The sequence below is a fragment of the Chanos chanos genome, chromosome 5 (genome assembly GCF_902362185.1).
Source record: "Chanos chanos chromosome 5, fChaCha1.1, whole genome shotgun sequence".
NCBI classification, from domain to species: domain Eukaryota; kingdom Metazoa; phylum Chordata; class Actinopteri; order Gonorynchiformes; family Chanidae; genus Chanos; species Chanos chanos.
In genome coordinates this window covers 30,314,033-30,336,680 of record NC_044499.1, presented here as the reverse complement: position 1 = coordinate 30,336,680, position 22,648 = coordinate 30,314,033, and the positions used below count along the sequence as shown (strand labels likewise).

At 39.5% G+C, this 22,648-nt stretch overlaps 1 protein-coding gene across 11 annotated transcripts in view; it reads left to right on the top strand.

The window, feature by feature from the left end:
• LOC115811073 (calcium-activated potassium channel subunit alpha-1) overlaps nucleotides 1-22,648 on the top strand; it is an 88,685-nt gene that overhangs the window by 41,007 nt on the left and 25,030 nt on the right. For 8 of the 11 annotated variants that reach the window (XR_004025274.1, XM_030773106.1, XM_030773101.1 and 5 more), the window contains exons 4-18: nucleotides 2,799-2,892; nucleotides 3,213-3,324; nucleotides 13,722-13,797; nucleotides 15,103-15,178; nucleotides 15,410-15,580; nucleotides 16,889-16,980; nucleotides 18,409-18,519; nucleotides 18,981-19,086; nucleotides 19,195-19,277; nucleotides 19,519-19,588; nucleotides 19,743-19,898; nucleotides 20,132-20,241; nucleotides 20,340-20,408; nucleotides 21,046-21,132; nucleotides 21,533-21,609. Coding sequence is in view for 10 of the 11 variants with exons in the window: in XM_030773106.1 (XP_030628966.1) it covers nucleotides 2,799-2,892; nucleotides 3,213-3,324; nucleotides 13,722-13,797; nucleotides 15,103-15,178; nucleotides 15,410-15,580; nucleotides 16,889-16,980; nucleotides 18,409-18,519; nucleotides 18,981-19,086; nucleotides 19,195-19,277; nucleotides 19,519-19,588; nucleotides 19,743-19,898; nucleotides 20,132-20,241; nucleotides 20,340-20,408; nucleotides 21,046-21,132; nucleotides 21,533-21,609 (1,490 nt within the window). In the remaining variant the exon portion in view is untranslated. Of the gene's footprint in view, nucleotides 1-2,798; nucleotides 2,893-3,212; nucleotides 3,325-13,721; nucleotides 13,798-15,102; nucleotides 15,179-15,409; nucleotides 15,581-16,888; nucleotides 16,981-18,408; nucleotides 18,520-18,980; nucleotides 19,087-19,194; nucleotides 19,278-19,518; nucleotides 19,589-19,742; nucleotides 19,899-20,131; nucleotides 20,242-20,339; nucleotides 20,409-20,728; nucleotides 20,741-21,045; nucleotides 21,133-21,532; nucleotides 21,610-22,648 lie in introns of all 11 variants that reach the window. The other 3 variants (XM_030773102.1, XM_030773107.1, XM_030773104.1) reach the window with 1 other exon arrangement.

Genomic DNA, 22,648 nt, shown 5'->3' with positions numbered 1-22,648 from the left:
TTTATTCATTCAGAGGAACCAACGTGGCTGGCCAACAGGTCATCCCAAATCCAGATAGCTTTGTGTATTAGGAATATGCAATAGCTGTTAGCTTCTGTGGCGAAACAGTGGAGAGAGGGGAATGAAGTTCTGTACACAGCATCATTTACATACAGTCCTTCAGTTTTACGTATAACTGAATTGAAGCTGTCAGATGTTTTCTGAGATTTAAACACCATCTCTTCCCAGTTACAGTTTCACCCTCTACACACCAATCTGTAGCATGAAAGATGTTTTTTTGTTTGTATTGAGACCAAGATTTCATACTGAGAATAGTCCTTGTGAACTTGAATGTGGTGCTAACTCAAGCAGCAACATTGTATGAATTTATGACTCTCAATCTGTAATATCAGCTCTCTGTCTCACTGTGTTTTCCGTTACAGGACCACACCTCTGCTTATCTCTAGGTGCCTGCCAGATTCCCAACTCTGTTCAAATGTGAAAGAAACGTTTGTCCTTTGTCTGAAAGAGGTGGCTGTATTGTCATTTGAAGTGAAATGTCAGTCTTAAGGAAATTGCCTGCCTTCTCACTGACTACATGTGTCTTTTGATTGTAAGGTGGTATGCAGTAAGCGATTTGTAGGGGGATGAGGGGGGATGCAAAATGACCAAAGTGCATCCCCCTTGTTAACCCCCTATGCACTCTATAGAGTAGTGTCAGTGACCATTGGGCCATCTCCCCTGTTGGCCACTGGGCCGTCCCTCCTGTTAAAAATGAAAAAAAATGCCTACTGGTGGTATGGGTATAAATCCAAAATAAATATTTTCCTGTTTGAAGACATTGTTCTGTGGTCTAGCCTGTGAGTCACCCATTCAGTTTACATTCATTATCAAAGTCCAGAGTCAAGGACTACATGTATGCTTGCAGTGTGGAGGGTCTACTGGCCTGGGGGGCCAGTGGGGGAAAAATGACCCCCCCCCCCCCACACACACACGCACATGCACGCACAGAAGCACGCATACACGCACACACACATACATACATACGCACACGCACACGCAAAGCTCTGTCACTCATCAGTGGCCTTCTGCCTCCCACTAACTGCACTAATCATGGCTCGCATGTTGAAAAGTTTTGCATGTGTGAAATTCATAAGAGTCTATGAGTTTTTATCATTCCAATGCATATCTAATCATGTCCAGTTTCAGTCATAGCTGTGAAACCATGTGTTTCCCTGAACAGATATCACATACAACCAAGGACTGATTCTTTTCAACCCCTCACTTGTTTGTCTTATGATTTAGTAATGAGTCAATGATCAAGAGGGTCCAACTTTCAATGTTCCCTTAACCCCTGTTGTTGTTTTTCTTTTTTGTTATTTGGTTGACACATGTTTTTCATCCCAAATTTACATGCTAATATTCATATCTGACGTATTGTATTCCCTGTGCTTACAATCCAAGGGCTGTAGGTATGCCTCATGTTTCCTTGAGCTAAGGAACGGTAATGATGGGAAATTATTGCATGCGGTGTATCTGGACATCTATATCATTTTTTGAATTGGGGTTAGTTCTGAGACTCACCAAAGCCGCACACCTTTAATGAGAAGAGACATGTAGCAGCTCATTACAGTATGTCTGTTTACTTTTTGTGTTCATTGTTAATGAAAAGCATTTGGATGTGAAGGCATTGTAATATTAGCCAATGCCAATGGCCTGGTTGCCTGAGCATACTACCAGCTTCATTACCCCTGCATGTAGTTATCCCTTAAACTACTGCTCCTATACTGATCTACACTGCTACTGCTCCTGACCCCTCCTCCCTCACCCCTGCTTCAGCATTATAATGATATCAGAACAGATCTTTAAGCCATGCCCTCTATATCCACATCTTAGCTCTTATATGGTGCTCACCTAATGTCTATACAGTGTATGTGTTTGTTTCAGATATTAGATCATTGAAACTGTACAGTAACGTGATGCTGTCTTGTATGCCGGGTTCAGATTACACGATTTCAGCCCGATTTTGACACGATTTTGCTGTTGCGGAAAAATTTCCAGCGTCGGGCCTGAATATGAACATCGGGAACGACAAACGGGCATTGTTACCCCTTGCAGTGTGACAAAATCTAAGAACAGCTATGGGGCATCTGGGACATCCCACGACGAAACACTACACACAACATGAAAAGTCTAGCATGTCAGAATTTTTTTGTATTTTCCTGCCTAGTCTGATATCTCCTCAGACATGTTCCTTGACATTGTTCCTTGACATCCTCCCTGACGATCTGTAAACTTGCGCAAGGTCTTGAAAGGCAGCATACGATGACTGGTCGGGGTCATAGTTGTAGTGTTGCCAGTCTCCCGGCCAAGACACGGCAAGAATTTATGGCGCTATGATTGCCACATCTGACAGTGGCTATCATGAAAGACAAAAGTATCATGTAGTCTGATCCTGGCATTAGAGCAGGGTGGGTAGTGTGGAGTTGGTTTTGTTGCGTTAGGTTTCTGGGGTTTTTTGGGGGGTTTTTTTTCTGGATAGAGTGGTTTAAGGGTTAACCAGGGCTAGTGAAGTGTTAATGGAGAGAATGCTTGTGCGATAATTGCATGTTCATTTTCCCTACAGAGAGCTGACTACAATATTCATACATAATCTCTATTATTTTTTCCCCTTAATTTCTGAAACACTTTCTGGAAAGGAGAATGCATAATTTTCTCTCATGGAATCCCGTTTGAGATGTTTTGAGGGTGTTTCATCTATGTCTCTGTCTTAACTTCAGACTGAAATTTTTCTCCGTTTTCCTTCATTATTTGCACAGCCCGATTGAGTCCTGCCAGAATTTCAACAAGGACTTCACGTTGCAGATTGACATGGCCTTCAATGTCTTCTTCTTGTTGTACTTCGGATTACGCGTAAGTGCATGTTCCACAGGCTGATGTTATCGTGCGTCTGTTTGGAGTAGGTCCAAAACGGTTAGCGAATCCTAGTGGACGCTAGCAAACCAGAGCAGCTGTTTTTTTTTTTCCCAGTGTGTGAACTCGTTGAATGCAAATTAATGTGTTTATTTAAAAATGTCCTGTGTAGAAAATGGAAGATGTGTAGATATGATAGACCAACCCATCCCCAGTGCCCTTTTATGGTAATTGTACTTTTAAATCAGTCAGGGTTTAAAAATGTCTTAAAAAATAGGAAGTCATTCATTCAGTGCAGTTGTATGTCTCCTCTCTTGCAGTTTATTGCAGCCAATGATAAGCTGTGGTTTTGGCTGGAGGTGAATTCAGTGGTGGACTTTTTCACTGTACCCCCTGTGTTTGTGTCTGTGTATCTGAACAGGAGCTGGCTGGGTGAGTATGCAGCTGCACCTAAAACTTGTTTTTCACTTTCAAGGATTATCACAATGCTCTTATTGTAACATGTGTGTGTGTGTGTGTGCCAGTGTGTGGATTTTGAGGACAGTTGTGAGTCTATGGAAAAAGTGGTCATTAGTGTCACCCAGTGGACAGTTAGTGTATTGCAGGAGGAAATGCAATTTATTGAGGTGAAAATCTGGATTGTCAAATTGTGGTGGGAATACAACATAGAATGTCTTTTAATGAAGATGAATTATATGTGTTAGTATCTTTACTCACTGGGTTGGTATAGTCTCTATTTGGAGGTTGGCAGCCCTTGACCTGTGTGGCTATGAAGTTCCACACACAAAAATACCCCACACACATTATGGGGTCATTTTATCAAAAACACACAGATACACAAAATCAGCTTAGTCTAGAGGCTGCTGGGATTTTTCATCATAGCAACCTTTGACATTCTGGGAATTAAACTAAGAGAGAGAGAGAGAGAGAGAGAGAGAGAGAGAGAGAGAGAGAGAGGGAGGAGGAGAGAGAGGGAGAGATTTACTAGAAATCCTCCTGTTGCATAAATGTACTTTCTGATTGTTGTCATGCAAAGCGTATCGCAGAGAATTTTCCGGGGCATCATTAAGGCACAACGTATAAGGAATACATGTATCACATGACAACCTGGGCTTGTGACTTTGTAATGTTTTGTACATGTAATGGCGTTATAGTGCATATATATGTATCATGTTTATGCCTAGCACATCTGTCAAGACAAATACAATGTATGTACTTGTACTTGTACTTGTGCAGTGACAGAATGGAAAATATGACTGTAGATAAACTGAGAGATGCAAAGCCAGGACCTAAACAAGACTGACTGAAACTGATTGTGTGGACCTGTGGAGGGAGGGAGAGAGTGTCATTCTGTTTCACTAGAGATTTCAGGGAATTCTGTTCATCAGAGGTCAGACAGACCTGATCCTAACCATAGCCCCCCCCCCCCCCCACCGCTTCTTTCATTTCATCATCTGTATTATCCACATCCAAAGACATTACAGAGACTCTGCGTAATCTCTACCTTAGCACTGATGTTCTGAATCAGAAGACGCTACGTGACTAAAGACACTTGTGGTGTGTCCCCTTTAGCTTAAAGAAAACACTTGCTTTTACAGGAAATTCAAGGTGACTGGAGAGTGAAGACAGACCAGTGATTTAAATGGACATTATACTGTCGTTGAATCTTTATGGGGGGGGGGGGGGGGGGGGTAATCACACAGTACTTTAGCTCCTGCTCCTCTGTATTATGGTCTTGTAAGATTCACAGAACAGCAGCTTATGTACGTCATTCTTAAAACTGTTCTCTAAAGTTCTATGTAACCTATTACCCATTCAGGTTTATCATTAAACACAGTACTGATGGGTTAATGTTATTTTTCAGTGGAGATAACATACAGTATTACGGTTAAGAGTATACTGAACACGTTTCCTTTTATCCAATATATGAATGTGTGCAGTGGAGAAGTATTGCTCAGCTGAGAGAATACAACAGCTCACATGCAACCGAAAATGTTAAGGTACGCAAGCTCTCTGATAGAGACAAAACCGATACAACCAAAAAAACCCTCACCCATCAGTTTATACAGTGTATGCTCTGTCCCCTCCAAGGCTTACATTTTACCTAAAATGAGATAAAACAGAAGGGGATTTTATCCGCACGGATAGTGATATAAATAGATGTTGTGTCTGATGACTGAACAGAGGGGAAGAGGATCGTGGTTTTTTTTTTTTTTCATAGGCGGTCCTCTGGTGGGAACGTGATCTGTCGTAAACTCATCATGCCGCCCCTGGATTGGAAAGGACAACACTGATATCTCTGTGATGTCTTTGTCACTCATGTCATCAGTTCCAATAAAAACAACCATTCCTGTTAGATTATAATCCCCAGAAATGCCAGGGTTTCCAGCGCTGCGTATTAAACATGGATACAGGACTGATTGAGAAAAATGCCCCCCCCCCCCTTTTTATTTTTTTTGGTAGTATACAAAATGTTCTGTGCTGGTAGTCTAGCACTAAGCACTTTGACCTCAGCTTAAAGCAGTTTTTGCCTGCCAAATATAGTAATGACTGTCTAACTAACACAGACACACACACTCACACACACAACCTAGGGCTGTTTTCAACGTCAAAACACTACTGTGGTGTTCTACATGTATATTGAAATTTGATGTTGTAAACACACCAACAGACACACACAAAAGCACTCACACAAAAGCACACACACACACACACACACACAAATACTTTACAGTGAACAACTATCTTAATTTGATCATTTTCTGGACAAAGGGGTCTGTGTGTGGTTTGTTCATGAATTTTTCATTACTGAATTATGTAGCTGAAAAACAAAGCTTTAGGACATCATTAGTACTGCTTTCTAAATGATAGCGTTATTTAAACACAGAACTGATTTTGAACTAAGAAAAAAAAAACATAAGAATTTAGAAGAACGTCAGCTCTCTGACTAGTTGCAGTAGTTGGGCTAGCATAACAAATAGAGAAATAATCATTTTACTCAGATATTAGGCACTTACGCACCGGAGGAATTTTTCCAACTGTTGGGGAAAGTACCCCCTTTTTCGCGTGTTCGCGCCGCATGAACCATCAGAGTTCTTAGAATGCCGTTTTGAGAAGCTTTTTATTAGCTCCTACTTCAGGGTAGGTACTTTCACAGCACAACAGGAATCTTGTGACGTAGGTGTACAGTGATTGGTCCAGGCGTAGGTATACAATGATTGCAACCACCATTTTTAAAAATCTGTGTAAAATATAAAGTCTTAGAACATCTTAAATTTAGTTTTTGTTCAGGTCTAAAAATGTCTTAAAATGTCTGGAATTGTAGGAGGGGAGGCATGTTCAATTTTTATGTTTTATTTTACCGGTATTTTATATCCCACAACAATGACCATTTCTGCAACGTCCAATATCTATTTGTTTGTACATTAAAAAGGTAGTGTACACTCCGCTTCGATTGGTGCTTGTGTGTCCACTTGTGTGGCTGTGATCTGCATTTTGACTTAGAAGAAGAATGTGTTTATCTGGCTTTTGATCTGAGGGCTGCGGCGGGGAAAGGGGAAAAAACCAAAAGCACGACGCTGCGAGCAAGCATCAGGCACAAGCGCTATGCTAGGACCCCAAAAAGTACTGTGCCCATCTCTGCTACTGTGGTGGTAAATGGAAGGTGACTTTTTTTCCATTGGGACTGGGTCTATCTCCATACAGTTTTATTTTCGTTAATCAGAAGGCAGTTATGTTATCTAATGTGCACTGAGTATTTCTGTCATTCAAATTCAATAAAACTCAATAACTGTGTATACTGAAGTCTAGTTTGTTGATTTCTTTTGCCGCAGTAATGATATTATTTTTTTTCCTTTTAGAGGTATTTGAAAAGTCTTGAAAGTCATTCAATTTGTACTTAAAAATGTGCAGCTACACTGGTTAGCCGTGTAAACAACAGCTCTTAGCGTGACGTTGCTATACCACCGTCGGGCGCCTCATCTCACTTCAGTGTTCCCACTGGTGGTGCGAATGAAAACAGAAAAAAAGCTCTAGAACGGGGTAGCTCCTCTCGGATGACACTCTAGAACTGCCTATTAGGACAGACATTTGTAGATGGTGTGAGCCAAACAGACATTTCCGTATAATGAATGTTCAGTTAATGTGATGGAGATCATGGAGACATTGGCACCTGACACTGTTCAGATGGAGACTGGAGCATCTAATCACTACTGAATTTCAGAAGCATAGTCATATTAGATTAGATTAGATTCAACGTTATTGTCATTGTGCAGAGACAATGAGTAGTACAAAAGAATAGTATTATTTACAGATAAGTGCAGGTATAAGTGAGTACTACAGCACAAGTGATGCTATATCTTGCAGTATGTATGATATTACTGACAGCGGAGAGCGATATATATATTCAGAGTAATATACATGTATAATGTTTTAAATATGTTATATATGGAGGTGTAGTGGGCAGAGTTGGAAAGGGGAGTGTATATATAAAGGTTGAATGTACAGTCTAGACAAAATATGTACAGCTGGTTGTATGTACAATATAAATAATGGTAATCTGAACAAGGTGAGAAGTTCAGCCTGTGCAAGAATGCGCAGTGCAAATATAAAAGTACTGAGACAGTGCAGTAATGAGTGCAATAAAGCTTAGCACTGTGGTGTGGAGTTCAGCAGGGGTCGTAGCCTCAGGGAAGAGGCTCTTCTTGAGCCTGCTTGGTGCGGGAGTGGAGGCTCCTGTAATGGCTGCCGGATGGGAGGAGAGTAAAAAGTCCATAGTTAGGGTGGGATGCATCCTTGATAATGCTTTTTGCCCTGCCTAGGCAGCGTTTATGGTAAATGTTCTCAATACTTGGGTGCCGGTGATCCATTGAGCAGTTTTCACCACCCGCTGGAGTGCTTTATGGTCTGATGCAGAACAATTGCCATACCACACTGAGATGCAGTTGGTGAGTATGTTCTCAATGGTACAGCAGTAAAAGTCCACCAGTATCCTGGGACACAGGGGAACTTTCTTAAGGCTCCACAGGAAGTAAAGGCGCCGTTGTGCCTTCTTGATCAGGATGGAGGAGTTCAGGGACCAGGTGAGATCATTGGAGATGTAGACGCCAAGGAATTTGAAGCTTGATACATGCTCTACTACAGCTCTGTGGATGTAGATGGGACGTGTGCATGGCTCCTAGCATGTCTGAAGTCCACAATGATCTTTTTGGTCTTCTGGGTGTTAAAGACCAGGTTGTTGTCGACACACCATGCGGACAGGTGTTGGACCTCGTCCTTGTAGGCCGTCTTGTCATCCCCTTTGATCAGGCCTACCACCATGCTGTCATTTGTAAACTTAATTATGGTGTTAGAACCATGAACAGAAATGCAGTCATGGGTGAAGAGGGAGTACAGAAGAGGGCTCAGGACACAGCCTAGTGGCTCGCCAGTGTTCAGGGTGAGAGTGGAGGAGGAAAGTTTGTATAACTTAACAGACTGAAGTCCAGAGTCCAGTTGCAGAGGGATAGGCTAATACTGAGCTGGCTAAGCTTGGAGATCAGCTTGGAGGGGATTACAGTGTTGAATGCTGAGCTGAAGTCAATGAACAGCATCTGAGGGAGTTGATGTAGCAATCTGAGTTGGGACTGTCCAGGTGGGTCGGGGTAGAGTGGAGAGCCATGGAGATGGCGTCCTCTGTTGACCTGTTGGTGCGCTAGGCAAACTGATGGGAGTGCAGGGTAGTGGGCAGACAGGATTCAAGATGTGATAGAACCAGTCTCTCAAAACACTTTGCAATGATGGGGGTGAGTGCAACTGGGCGGAAGTCATTCAGGGCCGTAGCAGTGGAGTGCCTCGACACTGGCACGATGGTGGCGGTATTGAAGCTTGTGGGGACTGCCTAGGCCAGGGACAGATTGAAAATGTCCATGAAGACCCCAACCAGCTGCCCTGCACATAGTCTGAGCAGATGGCCAGGTATTCCATCCGGTTCAGCTGCCTTCCGTACATTCACCCTGCTCAGGGTGGTGCAAACATCAGAGCTGGAAAGTGAGAGAGGCAGTTCATCAGGGGGGAGATCCACTTTGAGGGTGACCTCCTTGTTTCCCCAGTCAAAGCGAGCGTAGAAGTGGTTGAGCTTGTCAGGGAGGGAGGCAGAGCTGGATGGGGGCACAGTACTGGGTGGTTTGCAGTCTGTGATGGTCTGTATGCCCTGCCACATGCTTCCCGTCCTCATGTTGGTCCTGGCTGAGCTGTAAGCCTCCCGGTCTCCAGACCTGAAGGCTGCATCTCTGGCTTTGAGCAGGAGGCAAACCTCTCTGTTCATCCAGAGCCTTTGATTCGGGAAAGCTTTTAGCTGTTTGACTGTTGTCACTCTGTCCACACACTTGTTGACGTGATCCAGGACAGAGTTGGTATATGAGTCAGTGTTGATCTGAGAATCTGTGGTGGAATGGCCAACAAACACACTCTAGTCTGTGTGCTGGAATTGGTGCTAAAGAACAGAGTCAGCCGCCTCAAACTAGATCTTGATGGTCCTCATTGTGGGTTTCACACGTTTAATGACCGGGCTGTACTTGGGAAGCAGGAACAATGAAAGATGATCAGACTGTCCCAGATGGGGAGGGGAGTGGCCTTGTAGGCATCAGCCACATTTGTGTAGACGTGATCCAAGGTTTTATGTCCCCTTGTGGTGCATGACATATTTTGGTAAAATCTTCGAAGCATGATATACATAGGTTGCAATGATTGAAGTCCCCAGCAACAATAAAGGCCCTGTCTGGATGCAATGTTTGCAGCTTGCTAATAGTGGCACTGAGGTCTTTCATGGCTACTTCAGCATTTGCATCCAGTGGTACATAAACTGCGGCAGCAATGATGCATGAAAACTCTCGTGGTAGATAAAAAGATCTGCACTTAATAATCAGGTATTCCAGATCAGCAGAGCAATAAGTGTCAGCAATGGCAGAGTCGGTGCACCATGATTTACTCACATAGATGCATAAACCACTGCCCCTGCTTTTACCTGTTGCTGCTGCAGCTCTGTCAGCCCTGAAGACCATGCACCCCTCCAGTTCCACAACGTTGTTTGGGAAATCATTGTTTAGCCATGTTTCTGTAAAAAACATGAAGCTGCAGTCCATAAGCCCTCTCTGTGTGAGGGTCCTTAGTTCATCCAGCTTGTTTGCCAGAGACCGTAACCAGGTTATGATTCAAACCCCTTATTTTTAACAGAATGATGGAACTATGTGTCTTTCTAACCCATCCAGCACAAATTCTTTACTCTGATCTCAGAGTATTCTCATCTCACAGTTTGGCCCCAGGCTAGAGGGTCTGTATGAAAAACACTCGATCATTATAGAGAAAGATTCTCTGTCATGCTTTAAATAAGTGTGAATATTTCAGACATATGTCTGCGTGAAAAATGTGCAGCATCTTCATCTTTAAGTTGGATTAATGGTTTTAAAAATGCCCCTGATGCTTGATGCAATTTCTTTATGCGGGTTTTATATTTAGAGACAGTATTCAAGTATCACTTGCAGAAGAACCAAAGAATAAAATAGAGTTCTCTGTCTGACGCAGTTTAAATTCCATCTAAGCTTCACAAAGCCGCAGTCTTACCATGGCCATGATATCCTGGGCTGAAATAATTATTTCCAAGCAAACTGAACTTTGGAACTATAATTTGGATGATCAAAAAATGGAAAAGAGTAAGTTTAGTTAGTTTTCATACTATCTGTCATTTTACTGTGATATTTAGAAGAAAGAAAATGGCCTTTTCCTTGTTTTCCAGCTTCCAGTTCAGAGATTGAACAATAAATAAATAGAATGTGCACAGAATCACAGCTTCTTGGAATATTGGAGAAGTCACCATAGCGGGTCGTGTCTCAAAATATCTCATGTATAGTAGGTCTGCAAATCTCTGTTTTTCATCGGTCCTTTACAAAACAAGAATGATGCTTTTTTGTGTTGCTAACTGTTAAAATGTATGAGAAATGAGATCTGTTTTGATGCATTGATTTCGTTGGCATTCGAGGGTTTTTTTCCGTTAGAAAAAAAAATCACATTGTTTGCGCAAGGGTATTTGTTCTAAAAAAAATCCTTTGCATCAAAATTGGGCATAATTCTTAAATAAAGAATCATCCCATTCATTCTTGTAACTCCTGTGATTGGAATTTGAAAAGACTAGAATGTAGAATTCTTTCATGTCATGACCCATAGATTAGTGAATAATGTGACAGAAGAGGCTGCAATATGTGAGCCCTCAGATACATGTTGTCCAGACCGCTGTAGAGGCTTGCAGCCTTTCCCAGGGCAATTCCTAAAGGAGCTTATACTGTAATATCCTGATGGAAAAAAGGGGCTTGTTTTAAGCTTTTGCTACATGACTGATCATAACTGGGATGCTACAAGCAAACATTGGCAAATCTGATTGTGACGTTTCTAAAGAACGTTGTGGCTTTTTTTTTTTTTTGGTCCTTCCTGGCTGCACCTGTTTGGTTTCTTTCTGAAAACATCTCAAGCTCTCTGCTAAAGCTCCAATGCTAAAAGGATCGGGAAGACATCAGAAGCATTGGAAGCATAGTAAGAAAAGCTCTCAGAGATTATTGGGAATTCTTGGATGAATACTTGCGATGCATGCAATGAGGACTGTGGGATACTGGGTGAATTAATTACCGAAGATTCCGACACTGGCAGTACCAGTACACCAGTTAGCCCAGTGGCATGATTCCCACCAAGATGCTGGTCTACAGGGGTCCGGACGGTGCTACTCGCTCAGAGACACTTTTAAACACTCGCAGGCGCAAGAAGTCATGTGGGGACCTCTTTCAGAACGGCTATCGTGTGAAAATGGGCCACGGGACGGTTGGCGAGAAAGAGGAGCAGGACAGTCTTCATCACTCCCTCTCTTCGTGTTTCCATCTAATCTCCTATTGGGGTAAGAAACCAATGTAACGTGACTCCTCCCAAGTGCCCAAGGTTCCCCTCTGTCTGAATGTTCCGTCTGCAGGGCGCAGCAGGAGGGAGGTACCATCCATCCGACAGACACACATCACATCTGTTTCACTGCGACTGTGTGTGCCCTTCTAATCCAATAAACACTGAGACAACCTGTGATTGTTTTTTTTGTTTTGTTTTTTTTTTTTTAATTATGATTAACAATTTTTTTTATTTTCATCTATATGGCCACTTTGGGATTGCTTTTTGTTCACAGTTTTGCTCTCAGTTTCATGCTTATTAAACTACTCACATTCTAGGGTTATTTGTTTACCATCATGCCTACTTATGGCAAGGTGACAAATTTGGCTTGTTTACCATTTTTATAATTGGTCTCAAAAGTGATGAACCTCGGGTAAAATCAGATGACAGTTGTACACTAGAGAGCATCGAATATAACCATTCTTTAAACAGTTTTTTTTTTCCATAGACTGTCAGCAGTGGGGAATTAATTTGTCTTTTAAACACACAGCGCTGGTACAGCCTGCTGATGTTATATGGCTTTTTACAGTTAAGACAGTGCTCTGCAGAATATGACTGTCAAGATAAATTTAGAGATAAAAATACGGTACTGGGTCTTTGTTTACTCTCTTGTTTTCTTGCTCTTTTCCCTTCAGTCTTGCTGCCTGTAAGAATGAAATCATTACCGTTAAGTCTTTGGGCCAATAATATATTTGGCGATGTACTTGGTAATGGTTGATTATATAGCAATCTAGTGATTACTGAGAAGATAGAGTGAACATCCTTCATGCCACTCACTGCCCCTGGCCCCTGGCCCCTGTAGAAGAACTTAGGTATTAGAGAACAAACTGTGGAGAAACTGAACACATTGAGGGGAGACCCTAAATATTACTTTAATTAAATCCTTGAGGATTAAATTTTATTGGTTAAAGTTTACTTCAGAAATCGATCACGTTTAAAGATTAAAAGATGACTGAGAATTGATCTTTGCTTTAAGTCTGTGGCTTTTGTGCATGTCACTTTCCCATAACATGATCTTTGATCTGAGATGAAATTGTAAAGTCGTTGGCACTTGTATGATGGTATTTACTGTTCTATACATTATCTTTCCTCCTAATAGCTTATGATGGTCTGTTCTACTAGTTAATTGAACTTTGTTGATTTTTGTAATGGACTGATGTGTCCATCACATAGTTTCAGAAAAAAAAAATTCTCTGTCACTGAAATACAGCCTTAAAAAAACTGGCAGCTCAGAAAGCTCAGAACTCAGATGAATGTAAGATCAGATATGTCTGTCTGCCTGTCTGTCTGTCTCTCTCTCTCTCCCTCTCTCTCTATCTCTCTCTCTCTTTCTGTGTTTGTGTGTATGGCCTGCTATGTAGAGCGTCATGGCAAAACAGCTTGTTTTGACTTGAGTGTCTGTCACTGAACCCAAATGAAATAGGTTTTTTTTTTCTGATGTAATATTTTTGAAAATTTGGATTGTACGTCATTGGTGATTAGTGGTCCCCACCTGCTTGTGTTTAATCCAGGTTTTCATCTGAGGCTGTTTGTTCTGTCTGTCACATAAGGAAAAATGAATCCTGTATCCAGTAGGCGCTGGTATACTGTTAGCTCACTCAGACAGACAGGAGTCATTATACTATTTGTAGTTTGATATAGTTTCATTATTGTAGTAGGCTATTGACTTTGAGTCATTTTAGTGAATTTTTGGAAATGAAATCTATAAGGTTCTTGGACATGGATGAGGGCTTTAAAGGTATTGATGTGTGTGTAATTTGTCATTTTTCTGTGAATCATGTTTTGCTGTCTGTTTAGCATACCGTTCTCAGCACTGTTGTTTGATGACAGGTCTGAATGTGTGTTTCCTGTGCTTGTTTTCTTTCTCGCAGGGTTGAGGTTTTTAAGAGCCTTAAGACTGATACAATTCTCAGAAATATTACAGTTTTTGAATATCTTAAAAACTAGGTAAGTACGTTTTCATTTTGATGCACAATTTCTTGTATAGTTAGGCTATGTTTCTAGTTCATAGTTCATCCAAAGATGATATAAAAATCTGAAAAGGTTAATACCTTGACTTTACAATAGTATGGGCTGTAAAGTACATATAAAGCATTAAATTAAAACAAAAAAAGCTGACTGTACGAGGCTCTACTAATTATCACTAAAAGCCACTGTTTATTGTTTCATTTGAATAATCTGGCACAGTTTCATTGAAGTAACTTTGGATAGTGACTTGCTACCTCTATATAAAACCTTTTAGTGATGTTTTGTGTTTTATTTGTCATTTGCTGAGCATGATCTGGTCTGCCACCCATATACAGTATATTACCTGTGTACTGTATGTATTGTACATTAGTGGTGTTGTGGTGCACTGAATTTGCTTTGGAGGAAATTACATCTTGGTGAAATCCACTGTGAAAATAGTGAAATCCACAGTACTAACTTCAGTGCATTCAGTACATGTCACCATGGTGTTCTGCTTCCATCTGAAGCAGCTTCAAATGTGAACTAATAACACATCAGAAAATCCAGGACTCCATAGTATTCAGATTGTACTGTATATCTCTCCCCCTCTCTCTTATTAGATTTATATGCAAATGATTAATACCTAACATATTATAAAATAAGCAGGAAACATGTGATGCTGCTCTTAAGTATTAATTCAGCCTTTCTAGTTTTTTTTTTCTTCCTCTGGGAAAGCTGTGGTATTATTTTAAATTTTATTCAGGATTGTCCCAGCCTACTCACTGCTTAGAACGAAAGCTGTAGCACAGATGTTAGAAAGAGCTTATCCTGCAAAATGTTCTGGAATAATCTCCCAGCAATTGACCCAAACGTAGGTAAGGACAAAGTTCATTGATGGACTGGAGATATTCAGTTGACATTCAGTTAAATTTGACATTCAGTTAAAAATTATGTCAAAAATGTTTGACCTTTCAGTGGCTTTTAATCCTTAGGAAAAAAAGTTTTTCCTGATTAAACAGTTAAGAAGAGCAGTTTTGGTATCTACATAATATTCCATCTCTAAACATATGACCTAAAGTCACTTTCAGATTAGGACCACCTTTAAACTTCAGTTTTTCAGACCCACATCTGTGAACAGTGTAAATGTAGCATTGGTTATATAACATAAATAATTTTCAGATGGTAATTCCATCATAAATACACAGGGGATATTTAGTGTCTGTGTGTGCAGTGGTATTCCTTTGTTGGGTCATCTGGCTAATAGTACCTAAGAAATGAACCCTGCGTGGATTTTGTTTTCTATAGCAATTCCATAAAGCTGGTGAACTTGTGCTCAATCTTCATAAGCACATGGCTGACAGCTGCAGGATTCATACATTTGGTAAGTCCATATATTTTCACAAGTATTACATAAAAAAGGGCTATAAAACTGCATGCTTAAACAGGAATTTTTTTGGAGGGTGAAAGATGTTTGGTCTTTGATCTGTGGTCTTTGAATAGGACAGACTATTGATGATTCACACACTTTTAGATGGTTGATACCATTAAAAAACAAACAAATTAAAAGGCCTGTCAGTCTATTAGACATTCAGCATGTTGACCTGCATTCCAGGTGGAAAACTCAGGGGATCCTTGGGAAAACTTCCAAAATTCCCAACCACTTTCCTACTGGGAATGTGTCTACCTGCTCATGGTGACAATGTCCACTGTGGGCTATGGAGACGTTTGTGCAAAAACAACCCTCGGACGCCTTTTCATGGTCTTCTTCATCCTCGGTGGACTGGTAAAAAACGATCACACGTTTTCACCCAATGCCAAAACCTGCTTTATGATCCATCTTATCATCATGCCTGCTGTCGGTTTCCCTGGTTACCAAAGCTGGAGACTTACTCCTTCACTCTGCTTCAAACCTAGACCAGTTACACTCAGAGTACTGTGTGTGTGTGTGTGGTGTTTAGTGGAGGTGTTTGTTTGTATTAGTTTTGCTTTGTTTTTAATTGTTTATCCAATTTAACAGTAGCCATAATTTATTCTGAGAAAGCTATACCATAACTCTGCTTTGTGATTAATGTTGATTTGGTATATGGTATATGATATATTTGCAAATTTCTTGTGTAGTAAATTGAATCACTGATTAAGAAAAAAATCTGATGTGTATGAAAACAAAGTCAGAAATGCGGTTTTAGTTAACCCTACCCCACTGTTCCCAACCCAAACTCCAACAAACTCCTATGAGAGGTTGATGATCTGTAGGGTTGTCTGATTGTAAACATAGCGATAGTCAGCTTTAAATCTGTTCAGTATTCTACACAGAATAAGAAAGTTATTCAGGTCAGTCTAGTCAAAGTAACCTAGATGCTAAACAATGTCCGACTAATCACATTAATTGTACCACAAGTAGAAGCATGTAGGCTTTCATTTGACAGTTCTATTACAGATCATTGAGATTAACTGCAGGAATTCAACTTGTCTCACATCATGGTCAGTACTATTGCCAACATTTTGTATCAGGGTGGAATTTTACACAGTAATAAAATCTCTGTAGGTGATTGGATTTATTCAGTAAATATGTGCTAATTGAACTGCTATGCTACATCAGACAGTGTTATGTGCATCAACCTTGCATACATATTTGTTGGACTAAACATGGCTCTTGAGGTTAATTTCTCCTTCTCATAACCAACAAGTACACTTTTTTCTCTAAATAACAAAATGGCCACAATCTGTGTCTTTTTTTGGCTTTCTTTTCAAAGCCAATATCTCTTAAATCAGGGGTATCTGCTATGCGCTTGTATCAGTAACCCTATTTTTTCTCACAGTCTTCTATACAAGAATATTTTCCAACTTCTACTGAACTCTGCCATGCTCATAATTTTCCTATTTGAAGCATGCGGCTGTTTTGACATAATCTCTGCCATTTCAAAACCTTGCCAAGACAAAATGACATTTAAAAAAAAAAACACAAGGACAAAAAAAGAAAACTTGATAAAGCCTGATAAAACAGATATATTTTCTTCAAAATACAAGGCCTAGACTTCCTTTACTTATCTTTTTTTTAGTCTTCTTCTTCTGTCTCCTATCTTCTCCTCAGGCCATGTTTGCCAGCTACGTCCCTGAAATCATAGAATTAATAGGAAACCGCAAGAAATATGGTGGTTCCTATAGTGCTGTAAATGGAAGAAAGTAAGTATTGAAAGAGGCTACTCTGCTGCCTCTGCCGCAGTAGAATCGTCTCTGCATGCATTTTTTTGTTTTTGTTTTTGTTTTGTTTTGTTTCGTGCATGTAGGCCATGTTTGCTCGCTACGTGCCAGAAATTGCTGCTCTCATCCTTAATCGGAAGAAATATGGAGGGAGCTATAACTCCACCAGAGGCAGAAAGTAAGTCAAATAAACCAAAAAAAAAAAAAGTTAAAAAATAAAAGCAAGACCTGATCAGATTTCGTATGTTTCGTATGACTTTGAGTCTCTCTCTCTTATATTGCTGAAGTTTGGTTCTGACCTCAGAGGACAGAAATGGTCTGTCTGTCCTGTGATGTTAGACGTTTCTTTGCTGAGAGGTAGTGACTTCACATCCTTCGGCCATAAAATGGCACAAAAACATCCCATTGCTCTTTTGTCTGTGCTTGTGTAATCATCGCTTGCAAGGATTTTGCATAAGTTTCTTCTGAAACTGGAGCTTCTGTGGCTGCTAGTCGCTTCCTGTGCTTTGTCATGCATATGTATGTGTAATGTCTTTATTACCGTGTTTAATTTATCATAAGCTGGAGTTTATCGTCCCGCCGATCATCAAAAGCTTTTTGTTTTACGCTTGTTGCAAGTAACCATAGCAATATGCATTTTAAGTATATTCTTACTCAGTTCAAAAAGTGGCTCAAGCCGAAAACGTACCTTGGTCATAAGCTGAAGAATACTGTATACAAAAATGTCTGTACTCTTTCAAATACTAATCTGACCAACTCAAAAATGACCAAACTGAATGTTTCATGTAACATAGATAAAACTGCTAGAAAGATGGCACCAGACAAGATTTTTTATGGGTGGTATATATGCCTAGTTTGAAGGTAGCACCTAAATTTCAAGCACAGATGGGGTTTTTTTCCTTCATATTTTGATAGTTTGGAATTTTTCGAGACGCAGAAAAAAGTTGGGTTTTTTTTTGTTTCAGACTTATACATCGACTTTAGGCGTTTCAAAATTGAAATTCTAAAAGATCAATATTCACATTTCATTTTTTTGCTCTGTTTTTCAAAGTGCCATTAGACACAAGATGTAAAATACAGATGATAGCCCATGTGTGGACTGTATAGAAGATTAGTTTAGAGTGTAAGAAAAAAACCTTAACACTTTATACATGATGCTGGGTGAAAAACAGTAATTATCAATATTTATATGAGTGAAATATATAGATACGCCCTATATATAATAGATGATTACCATTTCTGAGTTATTTACTGAAAAAAATCCAGATTTTTTTATTTCATGTTAATGAGTCACTGGATATGGTGAGATGTCTTTTTCTAAGACAGGACTCTGTTGATCCCCTCTGGACAGGTCATTTAGTCAGTTCTTTTTCTTTTTCTCATGTCCATTTTATTAAATTTCTCTCATAGGCACATTGTGGTCTGTGGTCATATCACACTGGAAAGTGTATCCAACTTTCTCAAAGACTTCCTGCACAAGGACAGGGATGATGTCAATGTAGAAATTGTTTTTCTTCATAAGTAAGTACAGTGCATTTCACCAGTCATGTGCTTCAACAAGACTGGGTAACACAGCTACACACATTCATACATAGTTGCTTTATAATAACAACATAATTAAAGTAAGTAAAGGGCTTTTAGTTATTCATGTGCTCAAACAAGACTGGGTCATTACTCAGCTACACATATTCATTCATGTAAACTTGTTATATAATAACTGTACAACAGTATAGGCTTACTTAACATCTTTTTAGTGTTTGCTTGATGTCATAGTAGCCACACAAGTTTACACTATATGACACTTTACACTATATAAACTTTTTAAATCATAGTGTTTTTAATCTGAGAATGTTTTGATAGTGTGCAATCAGCTGTTTACACATGTAAAATTGCCCCAGTCTTAACCAGTGCAACACCAATATCTTGAACTTGTCACCGTGTGCAGTAATGTGTGTGTGTGTGTCTCTCTCTCTGTGTTGTAGTATTTCCCCTAATCTTGAGTTGGAAGCCTTATTCAAACGTCACTTCACACAAGTGGAGTTCTACCAAGGTTCTGTCCTCAACCCTCATGATCTAGCTCGGGTGAAGGTATGGACATTCGTTTTGAGAACAGTCTCACAGCTGTGACTTTGTGTTCAAATGTCTCAGCCACCAATATTTGCTGTAAAAGCACCTCTGTTATTTTTGATATTTCAGATCGAGTCTGCAGATGCCTGTTTGATCTTAGCCAATAAGTACTGTGCTGACCCTGATGCAGAAGATGCATCCAACATCATGAGGTAAAACAAATATAGCTTTCAACTCCAAATGAACGTAACCTAAACCTAAACCAAATAAACTCAATCTCCTCTTGTTTCAGTATAGATTTAGTTGCATTGTCATGAAATTATTATGCTTTTATAGAAATTATAAGTAAAAAAAAATAAATAAAATATATGTTTACACCTACATCCTATTTTATGTCAAATGTGAAATTACATGGTGAGGACTCATGGTGTTTGTTGAATTGTGTTTTTGCAGGGTGATATCCATAAAGAACTACCATCCAAAGATTCGTATTATTACACAGATGTTACAGTATCACAATAAGGTGGGTACTTATATGCAGGGTTTTTTAATGAAAACTTGTTGGTCTTAATCTTATCTGTGGTTGAAATCCTTTAGGTCTGTGAGTTGTGGAAAACTTTGGTCTTAAATGTCAGAGGACAATGAAAAAAAGGGTCTGCTGGCTGTTTCTTTGTCAGGCCCATCTACTGAACATTCCCAGCTGGAACTGGAAGGAGGGGGATGATGCTATTTGCCTTGCTGAGCTGAAACTGGGTTTCATTGCACAGAGCTGCCTTGCCCAAGGCCTGTCCACCATGTTGGCCAACCTGTTCTCTATGAGATCATTCATCAAGGTACCACACTCACACTCACATACACACACACACACACCACTGAACATGCACTGATGAATACACAGAGCAAGGTACCACATTTTTATTATGTCTGAAACACACACCATTGAGCATACACTGATGAATACACAGTTTAAGGTGCCACATCTACATTATGTCTGAAGAACACATGCACACACACACACAGCCACACACTTGTGTTTCACTTTCTTTCTCAATGTTCACTCCTGCAGATTGAAGAGGACACATGGCAGAAATACTACTTGGAGGGAGTAGCCAATGAAATGTACACTGAGTACTTGTCCAGTGCCTTTGTCGGCTTATCTTTTCCCGTGGTGTGCGAGTAAGTACGGCTCTCAAAGGCCCGAGCACACACTTCGTTCATAACAGAGATTCTCTGAGGCGCAGTGTATGTGATTTTCAGTTTAATTTTGTTTCTAGACTTTGTTATGTGAAGTTAAAACTCCTGCTGATAGCTATCGAGTACAAGTCTGATCAAAGGGAAAGCAGGTAAGATTCCTTTATCCCATACCTTCTGCTTGATCATAGTAATATCTATGTCAAGGGTGTCAAAATCCAGTCCTGGAGGGCCATGGTCCTGCTGTTTTTCTTGTCAACCAACTAAATGCGATCTCTGATTGACTGAAGAGCATGCACACCTATTTTCAAGGTGAAAATCAACAGGTTAGTAAGAGGTGAAAACAAAAACCAGCAGGACGCTGGCCCTCCAGGACTGGATTTTGGCACATGTGATCTATGTGATGTTAAATATTAGGGATATGAAAAGCAATTGATAGTTACATTTTCATATGGCAAAATACAACATCAAGGCATAGGAAGATGCCATATTAGTGTCATATCATTCACTTGAGAAAAACAATCTCAGGATCCAGTGTACAGCAAAGAGGGCTTTTAATTGTTTTAAACAATATAAATAAAATAAATGAGAAATTCTCACCCTTAAGTTCTGTAACCCTCATTCTCAGCTTGAAAAGATGATGTAGCATCTTTATCTTTTCTGGTGTTTGGGAAGGGACACGGGAGAACGAACTGTGCGAAACTTCTTCACTGATAATATCTTTCTGCAGTAGTCTTCGATCAATCTCAGACAATCTTTTAAACAGTTCTTGTCCTTGTTTTCACACAGCACCCTCATCAATCCCGGAAATCACGTAAAAATGCAGGAGGGAACTCTGGGATTCTTTATAGCGAGTGATGCCAAAGAAGTGAAGAGGTAGTAGTATACTTTCCATTTTCATTAGAGCACTGTTAAAGCAGTAAAGAGACAGTACACACAGGGAGACAGATGGATAGTATGCACACACTAAAATGGCTCTGAAAAAGTCCATATCGCTCCAAATTGCTGCTCTGCCACTCACCACATTTTACAACAATTTAAACTCAAATGAATGGAAAAATTTAAAAAAAAGTTTATTATAGGTGTTGTTTAAGACTGTCTATACAGACAGCATAAGGTTCACCTGAATGAATATGTTTTTCTCTGTGTGCATCTGGGCTCTGCGCTTTTTCAGTGGGGGTGGCGATGCTATGAAAGTAGTCATTGTGTTCTTGGAGGTAGCACTTAAAAAAAAGAAAAAAGATAACAAAAAACAATTTGACTTTCATCTTTCCAGGGCACTTTACTATTGTAAAGCATGCCATGATGACATCACAGACCCAAAACGCATCAAAAAATGTGGCTGCAAACGTAGTAAGTATTCAGAGAAACTGTGTGAGTGACTACATTTGATGAATCTGTACTTAAAGATTTCTGCAACTGACATAGGTCTAAAGGAATATGCAATGAATATGCTCAGACACAAAGATAGTAAGACAGTAAGAAAACTGTGATTCTTAAATATATGCATTTTGTTGCTTTCTCGATTTCCTGCTGTGAAAAATATTATGACATAAATTAAGCAAGAGATCCTCAAATCAAATCCGTGAAGGTAAACATTTTGCTTGCCATGTACTTCAAAAAACAGTTAAAAATAATCTATGGTAGCATTCAATCGCATTTATAAGCCATTTGTAAATGAGTAATTAATCATGAACAAAATGTTTAAAAATTTCAGTTGATCAAAATGTATCATATTAATTAAATAGCTACAAATGTTATTACGATGATTTCTAACACAATATCTAAATTGTGTCTACCAACAGCTAGAACAAAGGAATGTACCAATGTGCATTAAAGTTATTTTTGTATTGATGAACAGAATAGCCTGCTTGTTGAATACTGACAGGTAAATGCTGCTGATTAGCTGACTTCACACTGCCACTGTACTAAATTATATAAATTACTTATTCAAAAGCTGTCAATGAAAAATACCAAATTGAACATATACATATATATATATATAATCAATCAATTTAGACATTAAATATGCTTTTTTAATAATTATGGAAAACCAGAGGGACACATCCGTCTTCTAGATCATTGAATCAAGTACCACTTGGGCCTGCAATAACCTCCACAAACGATTTACAAACTCTTTATGGCTACATGCGTAAAACATTGGCTTGTATTTTATATTTTTAATGAATATAATCACTGATTACTTAACATTTAGAAATTAATATTATTGCTAATAAATAGTTTGTTAATAACCTGTTTGTTTACATATGGCTTATAAATGAAAATTTTTATAATACATCTGAATCTGTTGGTCCTCTATAGTTTGTATATATATATGTGTGTGTGTGTATGGGGATGATATGTCCACACTGACGGATGGGTTATCAGATAT